This window comes from Symphalangus syndactylus, chromosome 4 (assembly GCF_028878055.3).
Source record: "Symphalangus syndactylus isolate Jambi chromosome 4, NHGRI_mSymSyn1-v2.1_pri, whole genome shotgun sequence".
In the NCBI taxonomy this organism is placed as follows: domain Eukaryota; kingdom Metazoa; phylum Chordata; class Mammalia; order Primates; family Hylobatidae; genus Symphalangus; species Symphalangus syndactylus.
This window is the reverse complement of record NC_072426.2, coordinates 86,297,105-86,313,775: the sequence shown is the minus strand read 5'-3', so window position 1 is coordinate 86,313,775 and position 16,671 is coordinate 86,297,105. Positions and strand designations below refer to the sequence as shown.

The 16,671-nt window shown below is 41.4% G+C and overlaps 1 protein-coding gene across 25 annotated transcripts in view; it reads right to left on the bottom strand.

Moving 5' to 3' along the window:
• Window positions 1-5,427: 5,427 nt before the first annotated feature.
• The window catches only part of LOC129480896 (shieldin complex subunit 2), a 146,513-nt gene continuing 135,269 nt past the window's right edge, over window positions 5,428-16,671 (bottom strand). For 24 of the 25 annotated variants that reach the window (XM_063638105.1, XM_063638106.1, XM_063638104.1 and 21 more), the window contains 2 exons: window positions 10,616-10,731; window positions 5,428-6,725 (listed from right to left, as the gene is read on the bottom strand). In XM_063638105.1, the coding sequence (XP_063494175.1) occupies window positions 6,526-6,725; window positions 10,616-10,731 (316 nt within the window). In that variant the 3' untranslated portion in view covers window positions 5,428-6,525. Of the gene's footprint in view, window positions 6,726-8,272; window positions 8,800-10,615; window positions 10,732-16,671 lie in introns of those variants that run through there. The other variant, XM_063638102.1, reaches the window with a different exon arrangement.

Here is a 16,671-nt window from a genome sequence, read left to right as displayed (position 1 = left end):
AAATAGTAACAATGGTTATCTGTTTTGTTTTGTTTTTTCAGAGACAGGGTCTTGCTCTATTGCCCAGGCTGGGGTACAGTGGTGCAATCATAGCTCACTGTAGCCTCTAACTCCTGGGCTCATGCCACACAATCCTCCCATCTCAGCCTCCTGAGTAGCTGGGACTACAGGCATGTACCACCTTGCTTGGCTCTGGTTATCTGTTGATACTGGAATTTCTGCTTTTTTCCTGGTACAGATACATACATACAAGTACTTTGACCCCAAAATTCTATTTTCTTAGAAAAAATTCCCAGAAGGAATGAAAGATGTGTGCAAAGACTATCAATGAGAATGTTGGACAGACGTGGTAGTCTACACCTGTAATCCCAGCACTTTGGGAGGCTGAGGCAAAGGGGATCACTTGAGGCCAGGAGTTTAGACCAGCCTGGGCAACATGGCAAAACCATGTCTCTACAAAAAATACAAAAAGTATCCAGGTGTGGAGGTGTATGCCTGTAGTCCCAGCTACTCATAGGAGGCTGAGGTGGGAGGATCACTTGAGGCCAAGGAGGTTGAGGCTGCAGTGAGCCATGATCACACCACTGCACTCCAACCTGGTTAACAGAGTGTCTCTAAAAATTAAATAAAATAAGATGTAGATACATGCAGGAGGCTGAGGTGATGGATCACCTCAGCCCAGGAGTTTGAGTCCAGCCTGGGCAACATTGAAAGACTATCTATTTTAAAGTAGACACATGTATAAATCACACATGCATAAAACAACTGAAGGAATATCTATTAAAATGTTGGCAGCAATTAGCTTTGGTTGGTGGAATAACAGAAGGGTTACTTTTCTCACTTCGTTCATCCATATTTTCCAAAGTTTAAAAAAAAAAAACAAGAAACAGCCTGGTGCAGTGGCTCATGCCTACAGTCCTAGCACTTTGGGAGGCCAAGGCAAGAGGGTCGATTGAGCCTAGGCGCTCGAGACCAGCCTGGGCAACATAGGGAGACCCTGTCTCTAAAAAAAATTAAAAATCAGTTGTTGTGGCCTGCACTTATAGTCCCAGCTACCAGGGAGGCTGAGGTGGAAGGATTGCTTTCACCCAGGATGTAGAGGCTACAGTGAGCCATAATTGTGCCACTGTACTGTAGCCTGGGTGACAGAGCAAGACTGTCTCTTAAAAAAGGCAAAACAAAACAAAACACAAGGCACATGCATTTTTGTTTAAAGGAAAATGTTCTTTTTTTTAAAGTTTATATTTATTTATTTATTTTGAAATGGAGTCTTGCTCTGTCGCCCAGGCTGGAGTGCACTGGCATGATCTCAGCTCACTGCAAGCTCCACCTCCCAGGTTCAAGCAATTCTCCTGCCTCAGCCTCCCAAGTAGCTGGGATTACAGGTGTGCACCACCACGCCTGGCTAACTTTTGTATTTTTAGTAGAGATGAGGTTTCACCATGTTGGCCAGGCTGGTCTCGAACTCCTGACCTCAAGTGATCTGCCCAACTTGGCCTCCCAGAGTGCTGGGATTACAGGCGTGAGCCACTGTGCCTGGCCTTAAGTTTATAATTTCTTAACATTGTGTTTAAGCCTATTCACAAATATTCTTAAATAACATACCAAAAGAATTTACTTATATTCTAATAGGAAAGATTCCACATTAGGATGCAAAATCTTAAGGAAACAATCTTCAATTTCAGGACATTCTTGGTAACACACCCACACAGTAAGCTGGGTGCTGCAATATGCAGTAGAAACACAATGTCAAATTAGATTTCGGCCCTGCCTCAATGAGCTCACAGAGCAAGGAAGAAGAAAATCAATTATTATAGCACAACATGATTTGTGATAATGAAAATAACAGATAAAATCAGCCATATTTGGAGTTGTGATTGTGTAGGGGAATGTCCTTATTCTGAAGAAATAGACGCACACTGAGTATTTACATTTCATGATGTCTGCAAATTACTTTCAAATGATTTGTTGAATAAAAGGATGGAGAGTAAGCCACAAGAGAGAAAGCAAGTGTGCCAAAACAATAATATTTGGTTAATGAAGATGAAAGGTATAAATGTGCCCATTACATTATTCTCTGAACTTTTGCTCTGAACATTTTCAAAATAAGAAGTTGGGGAAATTTCTATCCTCAAATGAAGATGCCACTAGCCATGTAACAGCGGCTAATTAGGTAGCACTTATGTATTGTGATATTACCTGGGGTGTTTATTAAAGCTCATCCTTTAATAAGCTAGACTAAGTGCAGTAAATCGGCTCACTCTGCAACCAACCAGTCCCACCTCCTAACTGCTCCTGAACTGCAAAGACCAAAAGCCTCAGAGAAGATATATTTCCCAAACTTTCTTGCAGCTAAAGCTCTCAGTGTGAATCATGTTCCATCAATGAGACACACACACATGTGCAATATGGAAGATGAGTGAAATCCAGGCTATCTTCCTGAAGCTACTGCTCCTGGCAAGTGTAGCTGTGGGGACTGAGTTTTGGGCAGCAGCAACTAACTCCCAGCTTCCATGTGCTTGAGAGTCAGTTGTGGGGATGCCAGCAGCTGCATCCTCAGTCTAAGATTGCAGCCAATGGTGATGTTTTCATGAATCCATCGTTCACGTGGCAGCCTCCTGGAGCTCAGACTGATGCCTGCTCCTCCAGCCTTCCAATACCTTTGCAAACACCTGAATTCCACATTCATCTCTCTCTGTTTAGAATACCCAGAGTGGCTTGGGTTTCCTGGGCTGAACCCTGCCTGGTAAGTCCATTTTAACAGGCTTCTAGATCTTTCCTCAAAAACTGTAAAGCTGATGATGGTTTTGAAAAAAAATCACGATTTCTTAACAACGTGCAAGCAGAGAGGTCACCTTTAGCAAATGTATGCCTTAAGTGGGTAGAATTCACTTCTTAATAACAAATCAGGTTCAAGACCTCCAAAGACATAATGACAATTAATTGGCAAACCTCATCCCCTCTCACACATTTCTCCCGTTGACATTAAATCAAGGGCCAGAATTAAACTACTGAGAAAGACGAACACTTTATTCTAATTGTTCTATGATTCATGATCTGTGTCCCAACACCTAGAAACCCATCAGGATACAAATATATCACTTAAAATAAGAAACATAGGGATGGTTAGTTTTTCTGTCTCATTCTATATCGTTCTGAGAAATTACAGATATTTTCTTCTAAGAAAGGCATGATCAACTATTCAAGTTTTGCTGAATCTAAGGTAATGTCAGAATACTCTTAAACAACTTATGGCCTCAGATCCCAGTAGTTTAGAATTCTAGGGATGATGCAAATTTATAATCACTGTGAAAATGTTATCCTATCAAAAATCTGTAGAAACATCTATGCTTTTGCAATAACAGCGTAAAAGACCTCTTCTGATGAGAGAGACAGAGAGAGAGAGAAAGAAAGAAAAAAGAAAGAGACAGACAGAAAGAAAGAAAAGAAAAGAAAAGAAAAGAAAAAAGAAAAGAAAAGAAAAAAGAAAAGAAAAGAAAAGAAATTAGGGAGTTGGGGTAAACAGGTAATTTAGGCCAGTGGATTCAACTGTGCCTTAAGCTGGTACTACCCTCATTTATGTGAGTCAATCAAGTCCCCCTTTTTTGCTCAAGCTACTCTGAGTTGAGTTTCTGTCACTTGCAACCAAGAGTCATGACTAACAAACCCATCCTACTGTTACCTGTTTTGCCTTGGCTCTGTATTCCACACAGATTTAATCCTGGCACTGATATAATTTTGTTTAACTATTTCTTCACCAGCTTGCCTGTGAACTTACAGAAGGCAGACATTCGTGTCTTTGTATTCCCAGTGCCTAGCACATGGTAGACATTCAGCGAACGTCTGCAGGGTGGATTGTGCACCCAGTGTTGTCAACTCATTTGATGATCAGCCCCCTTTCCCCCAACCAAAAAAAAAAAACAAGATGTAAAATGAAACAGCACAGATCTTACTAGTGGGGAGAAAGGTGAATGCCTCTAATGCTGTCAGAAAAAGGATACCTTTGGGGAAACTAAGTGACTAACAAGTAAAAATCGTTCTCTAAAAATAGGAGAGCTGTCCCTGCAAGCTGAACTACCAGGAGATGAAGAATGAGGTCTCTCTAAAATGCCCACCATGAGACTGCCAGATATGGGACTGCTGGATGACACTCTGGCTACCCCACTGAGTTTTATGAAAACATAACAGAGTAAAGACACTTACTTGTCAACTCAGGTAAAGAATACACACAGAAGGTGTCTTAGTCCGTTCTGGGCGCTATAACAAAATAACAGACTGGGCAATTTATCAGTAACAGAAACTTATTTTTTACAGTTTGAAGGCTGGGATGATCAAGGTGCCAGAAAATTGAGAATCTAGTGAGGGCTTGCTCTCTGCTTCAAAGATGACACCTTCTGGTTGTATCCTGTGGCAGAAGGGGACAAAGAAGCTCCCTTGGGCCACTTCTGTAAGGGTACTGATCCCATTCACAAGGGCACAGCCCTCAGGACCTAATCACCTCCCAGATGCCCCACTTCTGAATGCCATCAGAGATGAGGTTTCAACGTAAGAATTCTGGGTTGACACATTCAGACCATAGCAGGAGCAATGGGCTGATCCCGATCCCACTTAAATAGCTCATAACTTCTGTGGATAGCTCAGATTCCTCAGGACTGGAGGAAACAGTTCCCAACCTAAATAAGGGCTCCTGGAAATATGTGTTAATTAATGAAATACATACCAACAACTGTGAAGAGATGTTGGTATGATCTGTTGACTCACCTGAAATGGTTTAAAGATTTCTTCCCAATAGGATGTGAAAAGCCATCTGTTCCTGGGGATTATGTTCTGGTTGATGTAGGGATTAGGTCCCCACTTGAGGACAAAGTGGGGAAGGGCACACTTAAGAGAACAGCTCTCTTGGTTGGCCTATATCGACTGGGCAGATTTTATATCAGAATTCCAAATCTCCGCCTAGTGTGGTTATAGTTGAGAGAGCACAGATTAGAAGGCGTCAACTACAGGCTCAAGTTTCATCACCCATTCGATGAATCGTTGAAGGGAGCCAATGATTTTGTTTGAATTCCCGTCTCTCTAGATACAAAATGGGGTCAATTCTTTCTGTACCCACCTTATTAGTTGCTAGACAAAACTTTGGCAATCATTTGCTCTAATTCCCTTATCTCCCCAACAAAGAAACTCATCAGTTAAACCCTTGTTCTTACCTTTCTTGGTCACAGAACCCTCTGAGGATTTGTTGAAAGCTATGCATCCTTCTCCACAGAAACATGCATTTGTGTGTGTGTGCTCCCACAAGGCATTTTGGCATATTATTTTTGAAAGAATCACAAAACTCTTGTGGTTCATTCTTAGGGAAGCAAAGTTAAAAAACAACAACTACCTCTGAACCAAAGGAATTTTTAAAAACATACACAGAGTAAAATAAGCTTGTTCATGTCATCATAAATTTATTTTCAGGCGATATGATAATCGATTAACACTCGGCATACTCTGAACTTACAGAATAAGTACCACGCCTTACTTCCTCATTAATGACTACCATTTTACATGAGCTTCTTCCACAATCACAATGAGAGAACAGACTGCTACATGTTTGCTGGTAAATACATTCAGTAAGGCACTCAAATCCTAGACATGAACTAACCACAGAATGCTCTTCCCTGCTTTAATAAATTGAAACATGATCTCATTTCCTTCATTTTCAATACTTTTTATAGGAAGACACGCTTGTCTTGAACTTGTCTAAACATAGATTTTTTATTTTTTATTTTTATTTATTTTTTTTGAGACGGAGTCTCGCTCTGTCACCCAGGCTGGAGTGCAGTGGCGCGATCTCGGCTCATTGCAAGCTCCGCCTCCTGGGTTCACGCCATTCTCCTGCCTCAGCCTCTCCGAGTAGCTGGGACTACAGGTGCCCGCCACCACGCCCGGCTAATTTTTTGTATTTTTAGTAGAGACAGGGTTTCACCGTGGTCTCGATCTCCTGACCTTGTGATCCGCCCACCTCAGCCTCCCAAAGTGCTGGGATTACAAGCGTGAGCCACCACGCCCGGCCCTAAACATAGGTTTATAGAAACTAATCCATTATCATTATAGTTATAATCAAGGAAATGATTTTACACTGACGGTTTTTTAGGTAGGGATAAGCGAAAGCACTGCAGCAGTTTCTGAGGGAATGTCTTCCCTGTGGTTCCCCATTCTTAGTACAATGCCTGGAACGTAGCAGGGACTAAATACAGTGAAAAAATGGGCAAACCTTTAATTCCCAGGGATCTGCTACATATTGCCTTGACTGGTAGATCATTTCTCCAGAAGAAAGGAAGAAACCAAAAGACAAAAACAATCCTTTTAAACCTCACAGGATTTTCTTAGAAAAAAGTTTTAATTTATATATCTAGTGCAATTCTCTTTGTAAAATATATTTCATAAAAAATCCAAAGCAAAAGCCCTGTCATTCATTTATTTCAAAAGACAAATCATTTTAGTACTTCTTCCTTGAAATGCCTGCAATTTCTACCTCTGGCCTCACAGACAGGCATCAGCTCCATGCTTTACAATGTCAGGATAAAAATCCAGGAGGAAGAAATCTTGTTGTAATGGATAGCTATTTTCATCTAACACAAAAAGGCTCTGAATCTTCAATACGCAAGGTTCTGCGCTGACTGCCAACAAAGAGTGCAACAGGTCTGCCACGACCATCCCATAGGTGATCTCTGAGGAAGGAACTGCGGAAGACAAAAACACAGAGCTCTCAAGATCGCTGTTAGCTTGACAGGAGCACACACATTGAATGGTTTCATTGTTTCTCTTGGTTCCTCTAGTCTCAAACCCATTTTAAATTTCTCTTCCTGGCCAGTAGCGGTGGCTCACACCTGCAATCCCAGCACTTTGGGAGACTGAGGCGGCCAGATCACTTGAGGTCAGGAGTTCGAGACACGCCTGGCCAACACAGTAAAACCCCATCTCTACCAAAAATACAAATATTAGCCGGGAGTGGTGGCACATGCCTGTAATCCCAGCTACTCGGGAAGCTGAGGCAGGAGATTTGCTTGAACCCGGGAGGTAGAGGTTGCAATGAGCTGAGATTGTGCCACTGCACTCCAGCCTGGGCAACAGAGCAAGACTCTGTCTCTAAATAAATAAATAGGTAAGTAAACTACTCTTCCTACACCTTCTCTTTCTAGTTACAAGCTATTGAGGCACTCCAGAGTGATAGCATGTGATCCCCCGACACAAGAAACAGGCCCAGATAACACACCGTTCAGACCGACAGCAGTTCTGGTTATGCTACAGTACATCAGAAGAGTGCTCTTATCCATCCACAGTTCTTATCACAGTTACTTATGCATATATTTATTTTTTATATAAAAGAATCTTGAATCGGTCACTTAAGAAATATTGAATCTCGGCCGGGCGCGGTGGCTCAAGCCTGTAATCCCAGCACTTTGGGAGGCCGAGGCGGGCGGATCACGAGGTCAGGAGATCGAGACCATCCTGGCTAACACGGTGAAACCCTGTCTCTACTAAAAATACAAAAAATTAGCCGGGCGTGTTGGCGGGCGCCTGTAGTCCCAGCTCCTCGGGAGGCTGAGGCAGGAGAATGGCCTGAACCCGGGAGGCAGAGCTTGCAGTGAGCCGAGATCGCGCCACTGCACTCCAGCCTGGGTGACACAGCAAGACTCCGTCTCAAAAAAAAAAAAAAAAAAAAAAATATTGAATCTCAATAAGAAAAAATACTAAAAGTATAGCTAAATGTGTTATTTTATTTTGTATTTGTCCTACACTCTTCCCCTCACTTTTTTAGGACATCTAATCTAGACATTTGGCAGGTTGTTCAATACCAAAATGACAGAGCACCAGACCATGCTCAAACCGTACTAACCCCCTGACAATTACCACAGTCTTTCTTGGATGGGGACTACAGAGTACTGGAGGACCAATGACATATTTTGGGGGGTATGATAATTCTCTACAATAACTTTTTTTTTTTTTTTTGAGACGGAGTCTCACTCTGTCGCCCAGGCTGGAGTGCAGTGGCGCAATCTCGGCTCACTGCAAGCTCCGCCTCCTGGGTTCACGGCATTCTCCTGCCTCAGCCTCTCCGAGTAGCTGGGACTACAGGCGCCCGCCACCACGCCCGGCTAATTTTTTTTGTATTTTTAGTAGAGACGGGGTTTCACCGTGGTCTCGATCTCCTGACCTCGTGATCCACCCGCCTCGGCCTCCCAAAGTGCTGGGATTACAAGCGTGAGCCACCGCGCCCGGCCTACAATAACTTTTAAATTTTGTATTTTCACTGCGATAAACTAAAACATAACCAATATTAGTAATAGTCTCCATGATCTGATGAGTACTTTATAACCAATGACATTTTGACTTATGATCACGATCTAATTAATGCCAAGAAGTACAACTTTAATTGTCTCAAGAATGCACAAAACACTGAAGTATATGTGATATGAGAATGATGCTTCTCTAAGAGATAAAGACTAATTTACATTATGCAAAAAAGAAGAGATAGGCTGGACACGGCGGCTCACGTCTGTAATCCCAGCACTTTGGGAGACCAAGGCAGGCAGATCACTTGAGGTTGGGCGTTTAAGACCAGCCTGACTAACATGGAGAAACCCCATCTCTACTAAAAATACAAAATTAGCCGGGCATGGTGGTGCATGCCTGTAAACCCAGCTACTCGGGAAACTGAGGCAGGAGACTTGCTTGAACCCAGGAGGCAGAGGTTATAGTGAACTGAGATCGCACCACAGCACTCCAGTCTAGGCAACAAGAGCAAAACTCCGTCTCAAAAAAAAAAAAAAAAGAAGAGATAACACTGAAAATATATAAGTAACATTAAGAAAAGGAATGAAAATAGCCGAAAGAATAAAAATAAAATAAAGAAAATGGGGGAAAAAAAAGAAGAGAGGCTTCTAATTAGGATGTAGAAAGCTGGAAAGAGTGGCTCCTACCCTAACAGTTACTGGAAAAAACTGAATAAATATAAAATCATCATTTTCTTGAAGACACATGAGAATCAACGTTGTAAAAAGCCAAAAAGACTGAAACATAAGGAGACAGGTGCCTCCAGGGAGATGGAACAGGAGCATAGGTTCCCTTGGGGCAGGCCTTGGGAAGAAGACAGGTCCTCCATACAGGCAGGAAAGAAGAATGTGATTTTTATTAATAAATTAATTACAAAAAGCCAATGAATTGCCAGTGTCAGCAAAAGGAACATCTGCATCCTCACAGGCTCTTCCACATAGTCTCACCTCCACCAGGTGCTCATAAGACTGGGGGCAGGGCAAAACATCAGAGAAAGCTTCCAACTACAAAACACAAAGCACCATCTGGCCTCCCCTTTAAGGAACAAAAGCCTTCAATTGCTGGAGGAGGGACACCAAATCCTGTTGCCCCAGGGTACAGGTGAGGAACCAGTACAGATGGGGGAAAGAAAAAAGAAAAAAAAAAAACCCTCCATCCTGGGGGAGGACTGAAAAACCACCCTGGGTTAAGACCATTAGTGGTCCCCTACTGCTGGGGCAGGGCCAGGACCACACAAGACCCACCAAAGACAGAAGACAGGGCTCAGCTGCCACTGCCACATAAGGGACAGGGCTACCAAGAAAGCACCATATGCAAGATCCTGTATAAGACTGGGGCTGGACCAGAATCAAAGAGGAACAACCCTGCTCCCACCCACCAGGTTAGGATGCACCAAATAACAACCAACAAAAGCTTGTGCAACTTGGGGAGGTGCAAGAACGTGGAAAGAAACTTTCTCTGAGGCCCAGGTGCAGAGTGGAGGGCTATGCTGATGGTGGAGCAGGAATACTGGGGAACCACTTCCCACCATAAGCACAAGATAATTTGAAACCAGTGGTGACCTGAAGGTAACCAGAGAAACAACAAAACCTGAATCCAACTCAACACATGACGAGACTGACCCTCCTGCTCACCCCTCACCTCCAGTAAAGGACCAGAAGAGGCATGCCTGTTTCCAGGTACAAATACTATTTACCTCAGTTTGTACTGTTCTACTTAATATATGCAATGTTCAGCATTCAACCCAAAATTACTAGACACCCCCAACTAAAAAAAAACAGGAAAAACAATCTACTATTAAAAGATAAAGCAATCACAGAACCAGATTAGCTCATCAGCTTAGAGGATCTGAGGCTAATGAGAACAGGAATGGAGTCTGAATACCTGACAAATATATTATCTTTGCTTTATTCTTAGCCACTGACGACTAAGACATCACGGTTGAAGATCTTGCAAATCCATTCCACTGACAGTGGACTATCTTCATATATATTGTGTCACACACTCATTGACTTCACTCTTATAAAACTAGAGTTAAGTAAAATAGTTTTTGCTTACCAACGGGAAATGTAGGTTAAGAAGAAATTAGGTGCCTCCCACTATTCATGTACTAACAGGTGTAAAGCAAGTCAACCTTCTAACTTACATAGGCTTATATTTCACTTAAGCTAAATTATCCTTCTGCTTTTATATGGACAGAAAAGCTCTTAATTTAAAGTACAGTGCTCTTTCTCTTCCGATATACCATTTATACTCCTGAATAAAACAACCTCTTGATGGCACACTGATATATTACCTATCACTCTGTTGAGGCAGTCAGCAGAAATGTTGAGAAGAATCTTCTCTATCAGCTTTGATTCTACACGGATGCAAACATCATGTCTTCCATCAATGACAGTCATTAACACTGGCCTACAAAAGAGTAAACAACACACAACCTTCAAAAAGATTTTCAAATAAAAGAAATGCTTAAATGAAAAATAATTCCAAAGAGCACTTGGTTTTTATACAGGATTAATTTTAATTCCTAAAACAACTCTAGGATGTTCTGTCACATCCTAGAAAGAAAAAAAGGTTTTTTTTTTCCCCAAGAGCTTCAAATGATAAATTGCTACATTTTATTTATTCTATATCCATTTTTAAATTTCAGATACTACTATAAAAATATATTAAATTGTTTTATAAATTATTTTTAGAAGTGAAAATAAAAATAATAATCCCATATTTCACAATCACAATTTCAAGTTACTTTTTTCGACTGAATTCTTTCCTATCAGAAATAAACTGTTTTGCATATCAATAAACAGGGAACTGGATTAACAATTTTCAGTGCATCCTAAATCTTAATGCTATGTAGCTGATAAAAAGAATGAAGAACATTTACAAGTGCTATTAGGGAAGGAGCACCAGGATAGACTCTAGGGAACAACAATATGAACAATATTCTTCTGTCCACATGCTTCTAAAGAAAGGGATACACATGTGCTGGGATGAACATAATAAATCACTGGAAGGACATACAAAAAACCTTCTCACCAGCATGGAAGCAGCACTGGTGGGAGAGGGTTGAATGGTGAAGGAGACTTTGACTCTTTGTTTTGTAACCTCCTATGTAGTGTGCATTTTAACCATGGCATGTGGTACTTATTTTATAACTACATTGATTTTTTAAAAATAAGTTGAGAACAGAATTCAGAAACAGGCTCATTAGCAGGGGAATTTAATGTAACAGAGCTAAAACATAACTACTTATTTTCCCCCTAAAAACCCACTTCCCCCTTTATTCACACGATGACTCTATGTTCCTTCCTCTTTTCACTCTACACTCTTTCCTCAGCCTCTCTCACCCTCCATTATTTATTTCAACAAATACAAACTGAGTATCTATCATGGACTGTGGTAAGTGCTGGGTACCCACTAGTGAACAAGACAAATCTGGTTCCTTCACTCAAGGAACATAAAACTGTAGTGGGATAGGAAGAAATTGGGCATGCGCGGTGGCTCATGCCTGTAATCCCAGCGCTTTGGGATGCCAAGGTGAGGAGAACTGCTTGAGGCCAGGAGTTTGAGACCAGCCTGGGCAACACAACAAGACCTCATCTCTACAAAAAGAAGAAAGAAAATAGGCTTCTCAACAGTGGTGCCAAGATGACTAAACAGGGATGGAACAGTCTTTTCAAAAATTCACGCTGGGACAACTAGATATCCACATGCAAAAGAATAAAATTGGACCCCTTCCTTATCCCATATATAAAACTTAACTCAAAGTAGATAATAAACCTAAATACAGGAGCTAAAACTACTAAACTCTTAGAAGAAAATACGGGAGCAAATCTCCATAACCTTGGCTTAGAAATGACACCTTTCTTAGATATGACCTGAAAGCACATGCAACAAAAAGAAAAACGGAATAAGAAGTACTGGCAAGAATATGGGGAAATTACAACCCTCATATTGCTGATGAGAATGTAAAATTGTGCAGCAATTTTGGAAAACAGCCTGGTAGTTCCTCAAAAGGTTAAACAGACAGTTACCATATAACCCAGCAATTCCACCACTCCTAGATATATACCCAAGAGAAATGAACACACATATCCACACAAAAACTTGTACACAAATGTTCACAGTAGCATCATTCATAATAGCCAAAGAGTAGAAACAACTCAATTGTCCATCAACTGATGAATGGATAAATAAAATGTGGTACATGCATACAATACAATATTATTTTGCAATAAAAAGGAATGAAGTACTGATACATGCTACAACATGGATGGACCTTGAAAACATCATGCTAAGTGAAGCCAGTCACAAAAGATCACATATTATATAATATTTATATAAAATATCTAGAACAGGCAAATCTACAGAGACAGAAAGCAGATTCGTAGTTGCCAAGGGTTGAGGGGCATGGGGAATAGAGAGTGACTGCTAATGAGTAGGAGGCTTTGTAAAGGGCTGGGTGATGAAAATGTCCTAACTGGTTGTGGTGATAGCTACACAGCCCTGGGAATATACTAAAGCCATTGAATTGTACATTTCAGAAGATTAATTTGATGGTATATGAATTTTACTTCAGTAAAAATGTTTTTTAGAAAAGACAGTATGCAACTACAAAATACAATAAGCACACCCAGGCTACTATAACAGAAAATAAAGAAGGGTGGTTAGGAAAGGCCTCTCTGATAAAGCAGCATTTAATCTAAGACATGAAGAAACCAGCCTTGTGGAGTCAGACAGAGGGAAGACATTCGAGAACATCCTGAGGAGAAAAATCCAAACGTCTGAAGAACTGAAAGAAGGCCACGTGGCTAGAGTGCTGGATGACAGGGGAGTGGCAGCAGATGAGACTGCAGAGGCAACAAGCATAAGGAGACGGACGACTGATGGGTGAAGCAAAGGGTAATCACTCTGCTAACGGGTGGAGAATAAAGGGGAGGAGGCAAGGCCAGGAAGAGCCCCACCAAGAGACTGCTGGTGTGCTGGTTTGCACAACAGGTAGTAGGAACTCAGATGAGGCCTGAGTGATTCCAGACCAGCAGGCACTGACTTTCCATTTTGGTTTCACAGTAACTGAGGTTCAGCTAGGGGAAGGTAAACAGGGATGCCACATGCCCTGCAGCATGTGGGATACAGTACATAATGAGAAACCTGAGAAAAATGTCAACAATGCCCCTGCTGAGATACACTGGACTAAGATGTTAGCAGTGGAGATGGAAAAAAGTGGATGAATTTGTGATACAGTTCTGAATGAAAATTTGTAGGACTTGCTAATAGATTAGATAAGGGAGGTAGGGAAGAGAAAATGATTCAACGATTGTGCCCAGGTTTCCAGCTTAAATAATTGGGTAGATGATGTGCCATTTTCCAGAAAGTATAAAAATGAAGAGAACTAGATTTGAGTGTGGTTAGGAAATACAAGAGTCTATTGTGGGTATTTTTAAATGCGAGATGGATGTCAAGCAAAGAATTTGATACCTGACTACTGGAGCCTGGAGGAGAAAATCAGGGTGAAGATGTACGTACAAATACAAAAACAGCTGTGACCATCCAGGCAGAATGTACAGAAAGAATAAGAGGAAGGACACAGACGAGAGCTCAAGATTAACCCCAGCATTTAAAGAGGGGGTAGAAGAGGTTGAGAAGGAAGGGCCTGAGAGACAGGTTAGAAAGCAAGGAGGAGCCTGTTTCAAGAAGGAGGAAGTGGACTGACATGCTCAATATAACTGACAGCAGTTAGAGCGAGGAAAGAAGTATCCATGCCTCAGGCAACATCAAAAGTGTAACTTTGACAAAAGCAGCTTCTGCAGCATGGTAGGAGTAGAATGGAATAACTGTAGTGAAACTGAAGACATAATAGCAGAGAGAGAATATATTTACAACTCTTTAACAAAGTTTGGCTGGGTATAAAACAGAATAGAAAAACAAAGGGATAAGAGGGAGATGTAATGTTAATGGATGATTTTGTTTGTTTTTTAATACGAGAAATATGGGAGTGTCTTTATAGGCTGGTAAGAATAATCCATTATGAGAGGTAATCACTGAAGATTAAGAAGGAAAAACAAAACAGGGTGCAGAAACCAAGGAAAAGTTCAATCACCACAGATAACCTCATAAGCCTAGCCCAGACTTCTCTTGCAAATTGCATTTCTTTACATCTAACCACTTTCCAACTTGTTACCTCTCAGGAACTCAAGCTCAATATGATCAACATTTCTCCCACGGTTACTTGTTTTAATAAATAATCTTATTGTTCACCCAACTGTCAATAATTTGTAATGTACCTGTGCTCTCTCTTTACCTACCAATCACTACATCTTGCAAACTATTTTCCGACCATTCTCAAATCTGTCCACTTCTTTTTATTCCCACCACTTCCTCTCTAGTCAAGCCACCATCATCTCCCATCCAAAATAAGGCAACAGCCTCTTACCTCTTCTCTGCACTAGCTTCATTCTAATCCACTCTCCAGTGCGCAGCTAAACTCACTTCTGATGAACAGAATTTGGTGGAAGTGATGCCACATGACTTCTGAGTCTAGGTCACAAAAAGGCTGGCTTCCACCTGAAACTCTCTTTCTTGCCTTCCCTGCTCTGGGGAAATGAGCTGCCACTTTGTGAGAACATTCAGGCAGCCTGTGGAGACACCCAAGTGTAGAGGAACTCAACTTGCCCGCCATATGAATGAGCCACTTTGGAAATGAATCCTCCAGCCCCAGTCAAGCCTTCAGATGACTGCAGCCCCAGCCTACACCTTGATTACAACCTCTTGAGAGACCCAAACATTTCCTAGTGCTGCCTAAATAGGAGCCTTAATTGTGGTTTGACCTGCTGGGTTTTTTTGCTTCTAGTACAGAGTATTTCTTGTATTCCAAAAATGTAAATCTGAATATTCTGTAGAAACATTGTTAAAAATGGTATTTGAGTTTTATGATAGCTTGAAGAGCAGGAACTATGCTATCTACATGTTAATTTAATAAATGTCTGTGGCCTCATATGAGACTCCAACGCAATATCTAATGTTGCTTCCATTGGAAAATCAGCTCCAAGTTACAACCAATGTAAAATATGATCAACCCACTCACAGTTTGGGACTGTTATGCCACACAAATGTTCATTAAGTGTTTCTTAAATGGACTACCAAGCTTCTTGGGCACAATAAGTCTACTTAGATCAACTAGCACAACATCCACAGTACATATGTGATATGTGAACATACGTGGATTCCTAATAAATATTTGACTGAGTCTTAGAAAAATAATCAATGAGAGTTTTCTCTTATTCAGTTTGCTGATTGATTTATGTAGATGATTTTGGAGTCACGTACTTGATAACTTGAAGGGAGTTTGTTAATTTCAATATTTTCTTTTCAAGGAAACCACATAATCTGGACTCTAGTAACAATTTAAAGGCTTTTGGGCTGGGCGTGGTGGCTCACACCTGTAATTCCAGCACTTTGGGAGGCTGAGATGGGTGGATCACCTGAGGTCAGGAGTTCAAGACCAGCCTGACCAACATGGAGAAACCCTGTCTCTATAAAAATACAAAATTAGGCCGGGCGCGGTGGCTCATGCCTGTAATCCCAGCACTTTGGAAGGCCGAGGCGGGCGGATCACGAGTTCAGGAGCTCAAGACCATCCTGGCTAATATGGTGAAACCCCATCTCTACTAAAAATACAAAAAATTAGCCAGGCGAGGTGGCGGGCGCCTGTAGTCCCAGCTACGCGGGAGGCTGAGGCAGGAGAATGGCGTGAACCCCAGGGGGCGGAGCCTGCAGTGAGCCAAGATCGCACCACTGCACTCCAGCCTGGGGGAAGGAGCGAGACTCCTTCTCAAAAAAAAAAAAAAAAAAAAAAAAATACAAAATTAGCCAGGCGTGGTGGCACATGCCTGTAATCCCAGCTACTTGGGAGGCTGAGACAGAAGAATCGCTTGAACCTGGGAGGCAGAGGTTGCGATGAGCTGAGATCGCACCAGTGCACTCCAGCCTGGGCAACAAGAGCAAAACTCTGTCTCAAAAAATAAAAAAATTAAAAAAAAAGGCTTTTAAATAAAAAATAATAATTCTTGCCTTAACATGACCATTCAACATTCTAGCGAGACAACAAACTAGCACTACATCTTTAATGTGGTACAGTTTAGAAAGAGATCTTAAATACCTCATACTAGTTATGCCATAATCAGGTGATACTGATCTGTGAAGTCCTTCTCTTGAATAGTCATTTTGTATACTAAAGATTCAAAGGCCTTCCTCCCCATAAGGAATAGTATTGGGCAACATTTTTGTCCAATAAATGCTTATATTTAATAGAAACATTTGGAATGATATAAAAACGTCACCTATACATACTTT